Below are 18,645 nucleotides of genomic sequence, written 5' to 3'. Positions count from 1 at the left end.
GAGGTCATAGAATCAAAATCATTGGAAAGAGACTTACAAATAGAACAGAGAAAATTACAGTACAGGAACAGGCCCTTTGGCTCTCCAAGCCTGTGCCGATCATGCTGCCCTAACTAAAAAATTTAAAAAAAAAAAACGTGTGCCCTTATCTGGTCTGTATCCCTCTATTTCCTCCCTATTCATGTACCCATCCAGATGCCTCTTAAATGTTGCTAATGTCCCTCCAGAGAGAGGATTTTTTAAAACTGAATTGTCAAGATCTGGAATGCTTTCTGAGCAGGTGGTAGGAGTTGATTCTATAGATAATTTTAAAAGGGAGTTGGAAGATACTTGAGGATCAGGAACTTACAGGGTTATGGACATAAAAACTAGTGATTTGGATCTAAGCATGGCTCCTCTTTCAAAGAGCTGCACAGGCATGGTGGACCAATTGGTGCTGTGAATTTCTTGATATCTAGCTTATCAAGTCCCTTTATCAATAAGAAGCAGCTTGATTAGAATCCTTGCCAACCTTTCAAACTCTAGGGAATACAAGTAACCAGCATTCCCCCATGTCCCTCCCCATGCTCCCAACTGCCTGTTCTCCTTCCCTTGCCTCTCGCTCTCTACCCCGCACGGCCAGGCGTTCCACCCTCTCAGCAGATACACCGCAGCTCCCTCCCTTTTTTTATCTTTCCCATCTGGTCATGGCCCCCCATACCCCACCCCCCCTTACACACACACACATCCCCAATTATCTCAATATTCATGTAGGTCCGTATTTCTTCCCTCGTCTGTTCTTCCGTACAAACTCGTTTGCTTTCTCCAGTGTGTTGAAATGTATTCTCTGTCATTATGCGTGACGCATATTCTTGCCGGGTACAAAATGCCGAATCATACCTTGCTTTGGATCAGTGCGGTTTTTTCCCCGTTAAACTCTGCCCGGTGCTTGACCAGGTTGGCTCCAATGTCCTGATAAGTGCAGATGGTGTGCCCTTCCCATTTACATGAAATGAATGAAAATCGCTTATTGTCACAAGTAGGCTACAAATGAAGTTACTGTGAAAAGCCCCTAGTCGCCACATTCCGGCGCCTGTTCGGGGAGGCTGTTACGGGAATCGAACCGTGCTGCTGGCCACCTCGGTCTGCTTTCAAAGCCAGCGATTTAGCCCAGTGCTAAACAGCATGCTCGCGCCCACTTCAGAATCTGTTCCTTGTCCTGGAATTTGTGGAATTGCGCTATTGCCCGTGGTGGTTCCCCCAAATTAGCTTTTGTCGGAGAGATCTGTGGGCCCGGTCCACCTCTGGGGCCTTGGTGAAGCCCTCCTCCCCGACCAGTTTTTTGAGCATTCTCAAAATGAATTCTGTTGGGTTCCTACCTCCAGTAGCCCGACAATTTAAAGGTTCTGTCAACGGGATCGGTTTGCATCATTGTCTACCTTCCCCTATAGCCCCTTCTGGGTCGTCACCAACCTTGCGACTTCGGCTTTGAGCGAGGCGATCCGCTCGTCCTGGTTGGTGTCTGCTTTTTTCAGATCCCATACTATTACCTCTTGGTCCTCCATACTGTCCACTGCTCCCTTTATGGGGACCAGCGTGGCCTCTATTGCCGACTTCATTGTCGCCGTGAAGTCCGTTTATTCCGCCTCTCTGTGCTTTTGAAACTGTGGAGATAAACTCCCATCAGCTATCCATTGATGACTGGGTCGGCTTCGGTGCTCTTGATGGGTCCGCCATGTCCAGACTTGGTTCGCCACAGAGGTCCCCCTCATCTGGGCTAGGAGTTTTCCTCTCCTTACTCTTGCTGGTCTTGCCGCCTGTCTGCTGGTTCTTCAGCATCTCAATCGGTTGGGTAGTAAGTGTGGGGTTTGGTTAGGGAACTTTTTTGTACTCTTGACACCTGTTTGATGGGTTGGAAAGGTCTAATGAGAAGTTCCCAGGAGAGTCACATTTCATGCGAGCACTCAGCTCATGGCCACTACCTGAAGTCTCGTTTCGTCAATTTATGCATTATCTACACCAGTTCGTACTTTTTCTTCGTCAGTAGATTATTCTGCTTGCTGTTCCATCATGATCAGGCATTCTGGGCATTAGTACCTATATAATTTTCAATTTCATCCTTGGATATTTCAACATTATTAACCTACTTTGGATAAGCGCATAAATTATGCAAAATATCTTGTGTCAAAAGTTAAAGAAATTAGGAGTTTCAACTTTATTCTGCTGAAATGCCTTTACAGGTTTTCTGTCGACAAAGATTATTTAGTGGATATTGCAGTATTTACCTATCAATTTAGTACATGTACATTCAAATATACTGGTAGTTTAGAGGTCACTAGAATGACTTATGAGCCCTAACAATGAACATTTCTTATCCCTAAGCAGTTTGGATCTTGTGCCAATTAAATCTAGCATGTGGACATTTTTAATTGTTTTAAATTTGATTCCACAAACAGTCATTCTCTTCTGGTGAGATTTATGAAAAATTGGCTGCAAACTACATCTGGAGAGCAAATCTATTTTTGCAGAAAATGCTTTAGTTATAAAAACACTTTTGTTTTGTTGATGGCATGTTAATCTTCATTACTTTAAATTCTCTAGTTAAATGTTCCATGCGATTCAGTGCCATTGTGCCACCTGTTGTTTGGAGCATTAAATGTAATTTAATTTATCGTAGATCTCCTAGCTCCAGAAGACAACACTTGAAAGCAAGCAATGTTATTTTTGACTGGGAGCGAGGCTCCTATTGTGGCATACCAGTCAAATTTGTAATCTTCCTGAATGCTAACTGGAAAGTCGTATGTATATGTATATATATATATATTGTGACTGCTGCCAACATTTATTAACTCTTAATATTTGTATTTTTTTCCTCTAACTTGGTTTTTTTTTTGGCTCCTAATCCAAACCTCAGATGCGCCGTCTTAGAAAATGAATGTTAAGAAATAGAAACTGTTCAACTGACTTGGACAGCATTTCTGTGCTGCCAACTTTTACATGCTTAAATTTTATAATCACTCTCATGAAAGCACTTGCAAGAGGAGCAGTTATTTGTTGAAAAATGTTCTTCTTTTGCTCCTCGCCTTTCAATGATTTTGACATGTTTATTTGTTGATTTTGGATCACCTGTATTCTCTGTTGCTCATGGGATGGAGTTGACGGAGGAGTGGGGTGGAATACCATGCACAGTTCCCAGACAGTGAATTGGAGATGGTAAAAACAGCTGTTATGTGGATGCTGTGCTAATAAGACACACCAGCGGGAGGCAGTGGCAGTGGTATTTCTTTTTTTTTAAATAAATATTTTATTGAAAATTTTTGGTCAACCAACACAGTACATTGTGCATCCTTTACACAATATTATAACAACACAAATAACAATGACCTATTTTATAAACAAAAAATGAATAAATAATAAATAACAAAAATGAAAACTAACCCTAATTGGCAACTGCCTTATCACAAGTAACACTCTCCAAAAATATAATTTAACAGTCCAATATATAATTATCTGTCGCAACGACCTATACATATTATACAGTATATATTAACAACCCTGAGAGTCCTTCTGGCCCCCCCCCCCCGATCCTGGGCTGCTGCTTCCATTCCATCTATCTTTCTGCGAGGTATTCGACGAACGGTTGCCACCGCCTGGTGAACCCTTGAGCCGACCCCCTTAGAACGAACTTAATCCGCTCTAGCTTTGTAAACCCTGCCATGTCATTTATCCAGGTCTCCACCCCCGGGGGCTTGGCTTCTTTCCACATTAACAATATCCTGCGCCGGGCTACTAGGGACGCAAAGGCCAAAACATCGGCCTCTCCCGCCTCCTGCACTCCCGGCTCTTGTGCAACCCCAAATATAGCCAACCCCCAGCTTGGTTCGACCCGGACCCCCACTACTTTTGAAAGCACCTTTGTCACCCCCATCCAAAACCCCTGTAGTGCCAGGCATGACCAAAACATATGGGTATGATTCGCTGGGCTTCTCGAGCACCTCGCACACCTATCCTCCACCCCAAAAAATTTACTGAGCCGTGCTCCAGTCATATGCGCCCTGTGTAATACCTTAAACTGAATCAGGCTTAGCCTGGCACATGAGGACGACGAGTTTACCCTGCTTAGGGCATCTGCCCACAGCCCCTCCTCGATCTCCTCCCCCAGCTCTTCTTCCCATTTCCCTTTTAGTTCATCTACCATAGTCTCCCCCTCGTCCCTTATTTCCCTATATATATCTGACACCTTACCATCCCCCACCCATGTCTTTGAGATCACTCTGTCCTGCACCTCTTGTGTCGGGAGCTGCGGGAATTCCCTCACCTGTTGCCTCGCAAAAGCCCTCAGTTGCATATACCTGAATGCATTCCCTTGGGGCAACCCATATTTCTCGGTCCGCGCTCCCAGACTCGCGAACTTCCCATCCACAAACAGATCTTTCAGTTGCGTTATTCCTGCTCTTTGCCACATTCCATATCCCCCATCCATTCCCCCCGGGGCAAACCTATGGTTGTTTCTTATCGGGGACCCCCCCCAAGGCTCCAGTCTTTCCCCTATGCCGCCTCCACTGTCCCCAAATCTTCAGTGTAGCCACCACCACCGGGCTTGTGGTGTAGTTCCTCGGTGAGAACGGCAATGGGGCTGTCACCATAGCCTGTAGGCTAGTCCCCCTACAGGACGCCCTCTCTAATCTCTTCCACGCCGCTCCCTCCTCCTCTCCCATCCACTTACTCACCATTGAAATATTAGCGGCCCAATAATACTCACTTAGGCTCGGTAGTGCCAGCCCCCCCCTAATCCTGCTACGCTGTAAGAATCCCTTCCTCACTCTCGGGGTCTTCCCGGCCCACACAAAACCCATGATGCTCTTTTCAATCCTTTTATAAAAAAAAAAAAAAAAGCCTTCGTGATCACCACCGGGAGGCACTGAAACACAAAGATGAATCTCGGGAGGACCACCATCTTAACCGCCTGCACCCTCCCTGCCAGTGACAGGGATACCATATCCCATCTCTTAAAATCCTCCTCCATTTGTTCCACCAACCGCGTTAAATTTAACCTATGCAATGTGCCCCAATTCTTGGCTATCTGGATCCCCAGGTAACGAAAGTCCCCTGTTACCTTCCTCAACGGTAGGTCCTCTATTTCTCTACTCTGCTCCCCTGGATGCACCACAAACAACTCACTTTTCCCCATGTTCAATTTATACCCTGAAAAATCCCCAAACTCCCCAAGTATCCGCATTATTTCTGGCATCCCCTCTGCCGGGTCCGCCACGTATAGTAGCAAATCGTCCGCATACAAAGATACCCGGTGTTCTTCTCCTCCTCTAAGTACTCCCCTCCACTTCTTGGAACCCCTCAACGCTATCGCCAGGGGCTCAATCGCCAGTGCAAACAATAATGGGGACAGAGGGCATCCCTGCCTTGTCCCTCTATGGAGCCGAAAATATGCAGATCCCCGTCCATTCGTGACCACGCTCGCCATCGGGGCCCTATACAACAGCTGCACCCATCTAACATACCCCTCTCCAAAACCAAATCTCCTCAACACCTCCCACAAATAATCCCACTCCACTCTATCAAATGCTTTCTCGGCATCCATCGCCACTACTATCTCCGTTTCCCCCTCTGGTGGGGCCATCATCATTACCCCTAACAGCCTCCGTATATTCGTGTTCAGCTGTCTCCCCTTCACAAACCCAGTTTGGTCCTCGTGGACCACCCCCGGGACACATTCCTCTATTCTCATTACCTTGGCCAGGATCTTGGCATCTACATTTAGGAGGGAAATAGGTCCAAAGGACCCGCATTGTAGCGGGTCCTTTTCCTTCTTTAAGAGAAGCGATATCGTTGCTTCAGACATAGTCGGGGGCAGTTGTCCCCTTTCCTTTGCCTCATTAAAGGTCCTCGTCAATACCGGGGCGAGCAAGTCCACATATTTTCTACAGAATTCGACTGGGAATCCATCCGGTCCCGGGGCCTTTCCCGCCTGCATGCTCCTAATTCCTTTCACCACTTCTTCTACCTCGATCTGTGCTCCCAGTCCCACCCTTTCCTGCTCTTCCACCTTGGGAAATTCCAGCCGATCCAAGAAGCCCATCATTCTCTCCCTCCCATCCGGGGGTTGAGCTTCATATAATTTTTTATAAAATGTCTTGAACACTCCATTCACTCTCTCCGCTCCCCGCTCCATCTCTCCTTCCTCATCCCTCACTCCCCCTATTTCCCTCGCTGCTCCCCTTTTCCTCAATTGGTGTGCCAGCAACCTGCTCGCCTTCTCCCCATATTCGTACTGTACACCCTGTGCCTTCCTCCATTGTGCCTCTGCAGTGCCCGTAGTCAGCAAGTCAAATTCTACATGTAGTCTTTGCCTTTCCCTGTACAGTCCCTCCTCCGGTGCTTCCGCATATTGTCTGTCCACCCTCAAAAGTTCTTGCAGCAACCGCTCCCGTTCCTTACTCTCCTGCTTCCCTTTATGTGCCCTTATTGACATCAGCTCCCCTCTAACCACCGCCTTCAGCGCCTCCGAGACCACTCCCACCTGGACCTCCCCATTATCATTGAGTTCCAAGTACTTTTCAATGCACCCCCTCACCCGTAGACACCCCCCCTCATCTGCCATTAGTCCCATGTCCATTCTCCAGGGTGGGCGCCCTCCTGTTTCCTCCCCTATCTCCAAGTCCACCCAGTGTGGAGCGTGATCCGAAATGGCTATAGCCGTATACTCCGTTCCCCTCACCTTCGGGATCAACGCCCTTCCCAGCACAAAAAAGTCTATTCGCGAGTAGACTTTATGGACAGAGGAGAAAAACGAGAACTCCTTACTCCTAGGTCTGCTAAATCTCCACGGGTCTACACCTCCCATCTGCTCCATAAAATCTTTAAGTACCTTGGCTGCTGCCGGCCTCCTTCCAGTCCTGGACTTCGACCTATCCAGCCCTGGTTCCAACACCGTATTAAAATCTCCCCCCATTATCAGCTTTCCCATCTCTCGGTCTGGAATGCGTCCTAGCATCCGCCTCATAAAATTGGCATCATCCCAGTTCGGGGCATATACGTTTACCAAAACCACCGTCTCCCCCTGTAGTTTGCCACTCACCATCACGTATCTGCCCCCGTTATCCGCCACTATAGTCTTTGCCTCGAACATTACCTGCTTCCCCACTAATATAGCCACCCCCCTGTTTTTCGCATCTAGCCCCGAATGGAACACCTGCCCCACCCATCCTTTGCGTAGCCTAACCTGGTCTATCAGTTTCAGGTGCGTTTCCTGTAACATAACCACATCTGCCTTAAGTTTCTTAAGGTGTGCGAGTACCCGTGCCCTCTTTATCGGCCCGTTCAGTCCTCTCGTTCCACGTGATCAGCCGGGTTGGGGGCTTCCTACCCCCCCCCCCCCCCCTTGTCGATTAGCCATCCCCTTTTTCCTGCTCCTCACCCGGTTCCCACGCAGCTGTATCTCCCCCAGGCGGTGCCCCCCCGCCCTTCGCTTCCCATACCAGCTCCCCCCTCTCCCCAGCAGCAGCAACCCAGTAATTCCCCCCCCCCCCCCCCCCCCCCCCCCCGCTAGATCCCCCGCTAGCGTAATTACTCCTCCCATGTTGCTCCCAGAAGTCAGCAAACTCTGGCCGACCTCGGCTTCCCCCCCCGTGACCTCGGCTTGCACCGTGCGACGCCCCCTCCTTCCTGCTTCTCTATTCCCGCCATGATTATCATAGCGCGGGAACCAAGCCCGCGCTTCTCCCTTGGCCCCGCCCCCAATGGCCAACGCCCCATCTCCTCCACCTCCCCTCCTCCCCCCATCACCACCTGTGGAAGAGAGAAAAGTTACCACATCGCAGGATTAGTACATAAAACCCCTCTTTCCCCCCTTTTTTAACCCCTCTCTTCGCCCCCCACATTCGCCCCACCACTTTGTTCAAACGTTCTTTTTAATAACCCGCTCATTCCAGTTTTTCTTCCACAATAAAAGTCCACGCTTCATCCGCCGTCTCAAAGTAGTGGTGCCTCCCTCGATATGTGACCCACAGTCTTGCCGGTTGCAGCATTCCAAATTTTATCTTCTTTTTATGAAGCACCGCCTTGGCCCGATTAAAGCTCGCCCTCCTTCTCGCCACCTCCGCACTCCAGTCTTGATAAACGCGGATCACCGCGTTCTCCCATTTACTGCTCCGAGTTTTCTTTGCCCATCTAAGGACCATTTCTCTATCCTTAAAACGGAGGAATCTCACCACTATGACACTGGGAATTTCTCCTGCTCTCGGTCCTCGCGCCATCACTCGGTATGCTCCCTCCACCTCCAACGGACCCACCGGGGCCTCCGCTCCCATTAACGAGTGCAGCATCGTGCTCACATATGCCCCGATGTCCGCTCCCTCCGCACCTTCAGGAAGACCAAGAATCCTCAGGTTGTTCCTCCTTGCGTTGTTCTCCAGTGCCTCCAACCTTTCTACACATCGTTTCTGATGTGCCTCCTGCGACTCCGTCTTCACCACCAGGCCCTGTATGTCGTCCTCATTCTCGGCTGCCTTTGCCTTCACGACCTGAAGCTCCCGCTCCTGGGTCTTTTTTTCCTCCTTTAGCCCTTCGATCGCCTGTAGTATCGGGGCCAACAGCTCTTTCTTCATTTCCTTTTTGAGCTCTTCCACACAGCATTTCAAGAACTCTTGTTGTTCAGGGCCCCATGTTAAACTGCCACCTTCCGACGCCATCTTGGTTTTTGCTTGCCTTCCTTGCCGCTGTTCTAAAGGATCCACTGCAATCCGGCCACTTTCTCCTCCTTTTTTCATCTGTATCCAGGGGGGATTCCCTTCTGGTTTACCGCACAGTGTTTTTAGCCGTCAAAATTGCCGTTGGGGCTCCTATCAAGAGCCCAAAAGTCCGTTTCACCGGGAGCTGCCGAAACGTGGGACTCAGCTGGTCATCGCCGCACCCGGAAGCCTCCATAGTGGTATTTCTGTTGGACTAGCAATCTAAAGATCCAGGGTAATCCTCTGGGGACCCAGGTTCAAATCCCACCATGGAAGACTGAAATTGTATTCGATAAGTCACGCCAGTCGGGGGAAAATTGGCTCCCAGGATGAGAATATCCACTTATTGTAATTGTCCCACCTTCAGTGGCCATGCTTTCAGCTGCCTAGGCTCAAGTGTGGAATTCCCTGCCAAACTGCTCTGCTTCATACCTCTGTATCCCTTTTTGGGATGGTCTTAACTTATCTTTTTGTCCAAGCTCTTGCCAGCTGGGGCTCCTGACTTGGATACCGAGAAGTGGGCAGGAATAGGCTGAATGAGTATTGGTGATCATATTGACATTTGCCGGTAAAGCGTGTGAAAGATTGGGTGGTTCCATGTATTTATTGATATTTATTGGGGTTACTGGGTTTGACGAGACTGATTCTACAAAAGCAAGATACTGTGGAAGCCGGAAATCTAAAAATAAAAACTGAAATTTGAGAACGCTCAGCAGGTCAGACGGCATCTGTAGAGTGAAAAACAAAGTTGATAGTTTAGATCACCAATCCGAACTAGAAGAGGTAGAGTTGTTGCTTCCAAGTTGACAACCTATTGGTTTAAGTGCTCAAGAATTCTTTATGCCGTAATTTCTAAATTACCAATATGCATTTTAAGCATTTCAGAAATTCAGGATCTTGGCTATTCGTGTACCTAATGGCACTAGTAGTGCAGAAAGTGATTTAATGGGCTCTGAACTTACGACTGAAGCTCAAATTTACTAGTTTCTAATTCAATTGATATATTTAAAAGACAATTATTTTCATCTTGTGACATAAATTTGCGAAGTTTACTTTTTTTGACTTGAAATCGTATTAACTATAGATTTTTTGTTTTAACTTTTTATGATTTGCTTCTTGCAGCTCAAGCCTGGGAGAATATGTTTACTGCCTCGGCTTCAAGCCCAAATCCCAACAATCCTGCTGAGTATTGTTCTACTATTCCGCCACTCCAACAAGCTCAGGCCTCCGGGGCACTGAGCTCTCCACCACCCACAGTCATGGTACCTGTCGGAGTTCTGAAACACCCAGGTACAGAAGGTAATGTTGATTTTGTACTGAAGTATGTGCTCTGCAAAATGTGAGCTGAGAATTGACTTTCAACGCAGTTGACATTTTTGTAGGACCTGCAATCAGTTATTTTGGTTTTAATAAGTGTTCTGATCTTTCAGTATAGTGTTTTTCCTTTGCAAGACGAGGAGTGAGTTTTCAAGTTACTTTATTTTTAAGAATGTAAAAGGAATTAAAGTTCCTTCTTGCAGTTCTCTTTGACCTTCATGGTCATATTCAAATTGCTTTCAAGTTTTGAAAAAAAATTGTCATTTTTTCACTGAGTAGTTTTTAACACATTTTCACTTGCAAGTAAGAAGAGGGCATTCAACGCAATGTATGTGTAGAATGGGTAATTGCTTGTAAAAAATACATTATGGTGCTGATCCATAATTTATAACCAGCTGTATGACAAATCCAAATCCTTTGTCTTTCTGGTGCAACTATGTGTAAATTGTTCAGTGTTTTTGATAGAAGAATGCTTTATCATTTTAATGAACATTTGTTAGTGAGTGTGTTTATGACTTCTGACCTTTTTATTTAGTGAAATCCTCAGTGGAGAACTGTAATATTGCATGCCATGAATAACTAAAAGTTCAGTTGAGTTACTGAGGTGTTCCTCAAATTAAATTCTATGTTATATTATTAGGCCAGATAGTATTTAGGTTACCTAGTTCTTTTTATAGATTTAAAAGTTATTTTTTAGCTGTTTAAAAATAGAGTATAGTCTGGATAGCGGTTCTATATGGAAAATGCATCAAGTGAGTTGAGTCTTGTTGCTGTAAGTGGTATATGATGGTGAGAGATGTTGCAGCACATATATATTTGCTAACCATCAATTATATAGCATGACCACATTTAGATAAAGTTCCTTTACTGCCCTAAAATGTTAAGAAATCCTATGCTGTTGAACTAGGGTGGATCCTTGTCTCCGGACTTGAGTAATTTTTGTCACATTTCTGAGTGAATTCCTTGTTTCTATCAAGTGCATGCCCATTAGGAACTGAGTTTAAGATTGTTCAAACTAATTTTACTGCTTTGCAACCCAAAATACAATGGATCAAACCGCATTGTGATTATTCATTATTTACCAGTAATTACTATGATTCATTAATATAAAGACACATGTGGGAACCATTAGATGGTCCCTTCGTCAACTCTTTATAAAAAAAAAAAAAAATTAATTTAGAGTATCCAATTCTTTATTTTCTAATTAAGGGCAATTTAGCATGGCCAATCCACCTACCCTGCACATCTTTTGGGTTGTGGGAATGAGACTCATGCAGACGCTGGAGAGTGTGCAAACTCCACACGGACAGTGACCCGGGGCCGGGATCAAACCCGGGTCCTTGGCGCCATGAGGCATCAGAGCTAACCACTAGCAGCAATTCTAGCAGCAATCTTCCAGCCAATCCAAGAGACTACTATGTACCTCCTGTTCTATCACGGATGAATAACTTCAAAGAAGAACAAGTGCACAGTTCAATTTAAAATCAAAGGTAGAGCATTTGCCGAGAAGACTAATTGCACAGCAGCAAGAGAGTTTAATGTTTCAAAAAAATAATTAGAGACTTGAGAAAGATATCCAAAAACTAGAAAAAAATGTTGAAGAATAAAAACATGGAAAGACCGAGCAAATGGCCTCACATAGAGAAAAAGTGTCATAAATGGTCATATTGGAACCATCTGATTCTGTGCCCTCAGAGAAGCGAAGAAAAATTATATCCCGAATTCATGGCTACTGCTGGATGGTGCGCGAGATTCATGAAAAGACCCAATTTAAAATTGTCATAAAACAAATTTCATCGCATTTGTCTCCCAAAAGAAATTTTAGAGAAGTGTCATCAATGTTTATAAGAAAAGCATAGTGCCCGGCCCTGTGTGTGCCCGGCCCTGTGTGTGCCCCCATAAGAGATGGGGTCATCTTGTGTGATGGGCCAGTGGTTGTGGATACAATTGGAGTATTGTGTTTGGTGTGAAGGTATTGGAGAGGGTGCAGAAAAGATTAATGAGAATGGTTCCAGGGATGAGGAACTTCAGGTGTGTGAATAGATTGCAGAAGCTGAGCTGTTTACTTTTGGAAAATAAAAAAATAAGTTATCAAAATAATGAGGGTCCTGGACAGAGTGGGTGGGGTGAAACTGTTTCCTTTGATCAAAGGATTGAGAATCAGAGGACACCAATTTACATGTTTGGTAAAAGAAACAATGGTGACATGAGAAAAAAAAAATGTGCAGCATGTGGTTAGGGTCTGGAATGCACTGCCAGAAGGTGTTGTGGAGGCAGTGCAATTGAGGTCTTTGAAAGGGAATTGAATGATTATCTGAAGAGGGAAAATTTGCAAGGCTATGAGGAAAAGGCTGTTAAGTATGATTAGGTTAGTTCTTTTAAAGAACCGTCATGGACATGAAAGGCTGAATGGCCATCTATGATTGTAAGTAAAACACAGCCTTCTGCACGTATGTGTTTTCAAATTTAGAATTTCAGATGGAACGTTGGCTTGATTTTGCTCCTATCGGAGTCATCAAAGAGGGACCAGGTTTAAAACAAAAAATTAATTTACAAGATGTGGGCCTCACTGATTAGGCCAGCATTTATTGTCCACCCCTAGTTGCCCTTCATTAGGTGGTGGTGAGTTGCCTTCTTGAACCGCTGCAGTCCTTGAGATGTGGGTACATCCCATGTGCTGTTAGGGCGGGAGTTCCAGGATTTTGCCCCAGTGACAGTGAAAGAACGGTGATATATTTCCAAGTCAGGGTGATGAGTGACTTGAGGAGAAGGGGGTCCCAGGCATCTCGTGCTCTTGTCCTTCTAAATGGTAGCGGTCGTGGGTTTGGAAAATGGTAAATGTCTTATTTGGAGCAGTACCATTCAATTTGCCGAAGAAGAGACTTGGGAAATGTGAACATGCTTATATTGTTGAACCACCTTATTATTTCCTCTGTGCTTGTTCAACATATTTATTCAATTAGATTGTCTTTTGAATACCATAGAAATTACATATTGCATTTAGCACCAGAAGTTAGCCCTAAGTTGCAGTACATCCATGCTTTCAGTGGGCAAAATTTTGTTTTTACAAGCAATTACTATTTGGAGGTCTGGAAGAGCATTTGATCCATATAGGAAATCATTTGCACACTTTGAGGTCCAAATCATTTTAATTCAGAATGTGAGTATGTCAGTTGCCCTTATTAAATGTTAGATCTTCAGTGGAAATCAGTGAAACTCTATATCATCCTTCAAGAACCCATCTGAGAGTCCTTGTAGAATCTACTCCGCTTTGTTTGTTCAATCAATCAATTGTTTGACTAATAGACAGCAAAGCAAAGATAACCTTGCAAACATGAGCCATATACCTTTTAGTGATTGCTTTTGTAAGTTCATACTGCTCCATAAAGATCTGCGCGTATTACAAATTGCTTGTTTCATCCTTTTTATTAAAAAAAAAAAAAAAATTTTTTTTTTAAAAAATTCTCCTTTTTCACGTTTTCTCCCACATTTACACCCATCAACAATAAACAATAATCAACAAGATATGTCAATCCCCATAATAACAACGATCCCATCTACCCATCAACCCCCAAACCTCAACCCGCATGTTTACATAAACAAATGACAAAAAGGAATCCGGGATTACCCGTAGTCACCCTTAATCTACATGGCTCTCCACCCCCCCCAACCAACGCCATCCAGCCTCTAAAAGAGTACCGTACATGATACCCCAAAGTTGTCCCCCCCCCCCCCTCCCCCAAGTCTCCAGCTCCTCCCGTCCACTGCCTCTTGTAAAACTCCTCCTCCCAACCTCGGTTCCCTCCCCCAACCTTGGTTCCCTCCCCCAAACTTTCCACCCCGGCTAGACCACTCAGACCCTGTAATGTCAGGCTCCGATGGTCGCAGCCCCTCCCCCACCTCACTCCCGTTCACTGGCCGGCTTAAACCGGCCAGCGTGGAGGCTCCCGCCCGGGTCCCTTTCCCCCTTGCCCGGCCCTAGGAAAGCCCAAAGATCCCCTTTTAGCACACAAACCCCGCATATCCACCTACACCCCAAAGAGCCCTCCTTTTGAGTGAAAGCCTTCGTCATATGCGCTCTGTGCGCCACTTTGAATTGGATAAGACAAGGAAGCATTAATCTTCCTTTTACACCCATCAACAATAAACAATAATCAACAAGATATGTCAATCCCCATAATAACAACGACCCCATCCGCCCACCAAACCTCAAACCGCATGTTTACATAAACAAATGACAAAAAGGAATCCGGGATTACCCGTAGTCACCCTTAATCTACACGGCTCTCCACCCCCCCACCCTTCCCTTCCCTTGTCCAAATGTATGCAACATTGCCTCCTTTAGCCTCTACACCCGCGCGCAGTGATACAAAAAAAAAAGAAGAAAATACAGCCATGAGGTTACATCGGTACATGACCATTCCTCAATTTGTCAGTTCTGCCACAGTCCTTCTGCCTTCGCAAACTCCTCCGCTGCTTCCGCCGTTCCAAAATAAAAGTCCCTGAGCTTGTAAGTCACCCTCAGCTTCGCTGGATCTACAATGCCGCACTGCACCTTGCCAATGTACAGTGCCCTCTTCACCCGGTTGAAGGCAGCCCGCCTCCTCGCCAGCTCCACCGTAAAGTCCTGGTATACACGTATACCAGCTCCAGCCCACTGCACCACCCGCTTCTGCTTGGCCCAGCTCAGGACCTTCTCCTTCACCCTGTACCTACGGAAGCACGGAGTCACTGCCCTTGGTGGCTCACTCGCCTTTGGTACAGGCCTCCACGACCGATGAGCCCGATCCAGTTCATATCGGGAAGGGTCCTCCCCCTCCCCCAGTAGTTCTGCCAGCATCGTGGCAAAATACTCAGTCAGCTTCGGTCCTTCAACTCCTTCGGGCAGCCCCACGACCCTCAAATTCTGTCGCCTGGAGCTGTTTTCCAGATCTTCCATTTTTCCTCGCAGATTCTTGTTCGTGTCCATCACCTTCCGCATCTCCTTCCCCATCGAGGCAAGTTGATCACCGTGCTGCAATACCGTCTCCTCCACTTCCTTCAGCGCCTCCCCTTGCTCTAGCACCTCCGCCACTGCGCTCGCCACCGCCGTCTTCACCGGGGAAACCGCCTCCTCCACCAGCACATTCAAAACCTCCCTCTTCTCCTTCCTCACCATCTCCATACATTTCTCAATCTGCGCCAACTGCTTTTGGAATTCCGCAGCCATCACCTTAGTTAGTTCTTCAGCCGTAAGCACTGCGGCCTCCCCTGGTGGCTCATTTCATCCTTCTGTAGTGAATTTCTTTTTTGACTGAGGCATTATTGGAAAGAGCGGGCGGAGGTTTACCAGTTACGGATATGGGTTTGGATGTCTTTAGGTTAGGGCCTTTCTGAGAAAGGAGGTGGGTTCGTTCTCAATGTTGCCATCCCCGGGACTACAAGATAGGCTCTTACGAGGATGAGATTGGGTAAAGCAAGACCTCGGATATAGATCAGATATAGCAGTATAGATCAAAAAGGAAGAAGAATCAATGGAGGCTATATGGCTAAAATGGGAGGAGGAATAAGGGGTGGGGGGAGGATTTGGAAGGAAGTGTTGCGTAAGATTAATGCTTCCTTGTCTTATCCAATTCAAAGTGGTGCACAGAGCGCATATGACGAAGGCCAGGATGAGCTGATTCTTCCCTGTAGTAGACGACTAATGCGGATGGTGTGCAGGGTCCCCGGCGAACCATACCCACATGTTCTGGGCTTGTCCGAATTTGATGGGGTTCTGGAGGGGGGTTGCCGATGTACCGTCATGGGTTTCAGGAATGGAAATGACACCATCCCCGTGGTTAGCAATTTTCAGAGTGTCTGTTGATCCAGGTACTCTGGTGGGGAAAGAAGCCGACGCGCTAGCATTTGCCTCCCTGCTAGCCCGGAGGAGGATCTTGCTGAGTTGGCAGGACTCCGAATTGCCCGGGGTGAGGACATGAGTGCAGGACCTAGCTGATTCCTCCACTTGGAAAAGATTAAGTTCGGCATTAGAGGGATGGATGAGGGGTTCTCCGTGAGGTGGAAGCTGTTCATCGACTTCTTCAAGACATACTAAAACATCAGTGGGGGAGGGGGTGAGGGGGGGAGGGTCGTGTCCGTTTTTCTCTATTGGGGAAGGGGAGGGTTGAAGGCTATATTGGTAAATAGCTCTGTGGAGGGAGGTAGGTGGGATTGTACATAGTTGGGTTTCCCATGTTATGTTATATTATGTGATATATCACGGTTTGTTTGTTATAGCTCTTTGAGTGTTATTGACTCCATATTTTAAATACCTCAAATCTGTTTATATTTAAAAATGTGGTAATTTATCGGCTGTATAATTAGGGCCTTTGATTATATTATGGGCGGCACAGTAGCGCAGTGGTTAGCACTGGTGCTTCACAGCGCCAGGGTCCCGGTTCGATTCCCAGCTTGGGTCACTGTCTGTGGAGTCTGCACCTTCTCCCTGTGTCTGCGTGGGTTTCCTCCGGGTGCTCCGGTTTCCTCCCGCAAGTCCCGAAAGACGTGCTTGTTAAGTGAATTGGACATTCCAAATTCTCCCTCCGTGTACCCGAACAGATGCCGAGTGTGGCGACTAGGGGATTGTCACAGTAACTTCATTGCAGTGTTAATGTAAGCCTACTTGTGACAACAATAAAAATAAAAAAATTAAAATATTAGTTCCCTAGTCAGTAATTTTCTATTGTTCAGTCTTTGCCTACAATTGTTACCTCTTGATTTGAAAGTAGGAGAAAGCAAAGGAAGTTGAATTAAGCAAAATTAACATCTTGCTTATGATTTGTCTTTCTGTTGCCCCTTTTATGTTTCGGCATGTATCAAAGGATATTAATTCAATTGGCCTCACTTATAACTAATGTTTGTTTAGTGACTCAGGCAAAGGAGCAACGCCGTGTTTGGTTTGCTGATGGAATCTTGCCTAATGGGGAAGTAGCAGATGCAGCAAAACTGTCAACAAGTGGACCATCCCTGACGGGGCCTTTGGCAGTATCACATGATCCTGGAAAAGAAGTCGCAACTAATTCTAAAGATTCTGAGGTAAGTGTCTTATCAAAAGGTACCAGCTTCAAAATAATGCTAATTAATTTCTGTAATATGCAGAAAAAATACTTTTGAAGTGATTTTATTCTTCAAAAAAGTACATTTATTTATAAGAATCCTTGATGTTTTAGCCAGTAAGCTTATTGATGAGTTGGCCATTTTGGTACTACATTGACTTACTGATTGGCTGTGATCTGGAAGTGCTAATTTGTATAGAGCTCCCCTGATTTTATTAAAGTTTAATCCAATCATGGTGGTGGATAATGGGTTTTGGTAGTGCTCTTTAGTCACAGTATCACTGCTGGATTTTGTCACATTGGAGTTAAAGGAACAGTTTTGAGTCCAGGCTGCATTTAACGAGTTTGCTTCGAGATTAGATAGCCTGGCATGATATACTGGAGAGCATGCAGATGTCCATTTATAATAATAAAAGGTCTAGTTCAGTAGGGTATGCACTTCTCTTTGGTAGTGAGCTTGTTTAGTGTCTTGTGAAGTAGCACTCGCCATCAATTATGGATTTGCATCTTCCGAAGATATTTTTTCTGATTCACTGGTGCCAGTTTCTCTCATAAATGGTCCCAAACATCTTCATTTTATATGAGTAAATTTGCATTGCACTTTATCTCATTTCATTTTCATTTCATCTATTTCTACAGCATGGTTATCCAGGGGTGTGTCAATAGGACCTCCTTGTGATGGAATTAAATATGTTTCTCTCCACATATATTTCTTCATTTATATGACACTTCTATATTTACACATCAAACACAATTACAAAACAAAACAAGCCAACAGGGCTGTAAATAACCAAATCAACTAAATACCTAACACCCCACCATCCCGACCCCCACTCTCCCAGCTGCCTCCACGTTTAATAGGGATGTGGACCTGTATGACCCATACTCCACCGGGTCCTTATCCTTTTTTAACAGCAGGGAAATCGAAGTCTGCCCCAACGTCTGCGGCAAGACCCCCCCTACCTATTGCCGCCTCCAACATTCCCACCATCAGCGGTGCCAGCTTGTCCTTAAACTTGTAATATTCCACTGAGAACCCATCCAGTCCCGCCACTATCCCTGACTGCATCCTCCCGATTGCTTCCTTCACCTCCTGCTCCCCCACTGGCCTCTCCAGCCCTGCTCTATCTTCCTCCCCCAACCTTGAATACTCCAAACGGTCCAGGAACTCCCTCATCTCTCGCTCTTCACCCAGCGACTCTGACCTATACAATCTCGTGTAGAACCCCTCAATTAATCTGCTCCGGGGCTGCCACGAGCTTCCCTGTCTTATCCCGTACCTGGACATTCTCCCTTTCCCCGGGGCAAATACCACGCAAATTGTCTTACAATTTGAAATCGTTTATGCTTTTAAAAATAATTGTGGTTTTCATTTGTCCTGGTGAGTTTTTAAATCCCAGGAAAATGTGATTTGCCAACCATTTGTTGTTAAATTTGAGCTGGCCACTTTCTTTAATTTGATACTTAAATTTTCTGAATTTTACTTTAATTGCAAGATCACTGTCCCATGCCTTATCTGTTCATGG

General features: G+C 45.8%; 1 protein-coding gene across 2 annotated transcripts in view; it reads left to right on the top strand.

Annotated features, from left to right (window-relative positions):
- Positions 1-18,645, top strand: part of LOC140426304 (zinc finger FYVE domain-containing protein 9-like) — a 240,937-nt gene that overhangs the window by 170,437 nt on the left and 51,855 nt on the right. The window contains exons 4-5 of one of the 2 annotated variants that reach the window (XM_072510889.1): positions 9,849-10,016; positions 16,930-17,099. In XM_072510889.1, the coding sequence (XP_072366990.1) occupies positions 9,849-10,016; positions 16,930-17,099 (338 nt within the window). Of the gene's footprint in view, positions 1-9,848; positions 10,026-16,929; positions 17,100-18,645 lie in introns of both variants that reach the window. The other variant, XM_072510887.1, reaches the window with a different exon arrangement.

The sequence above is a fragment of the Scyliorhinus torazame genome, chromosome 7 (assembly GCF_047496885.1).
Source record: "Scyliorhinus torazame isolate Kashiwa2021f chromosome 7, sScyTor2.1, whole genome shotgun sequence".
Classification (NCBI taxonomy): domain Eukaryota; kingdom Metazoa; phylum Chordata; class Chondrichthyes; order Carcharhiniformes; family Scyliorhinidae; genus Scyliorhinus; species Scyliorhinus torazame.
The sequence above is the reverse complement of the archived record's forward strand: the minus strand, read 5'-3'. Positions and strand labels throughout refer to the sequence as shown.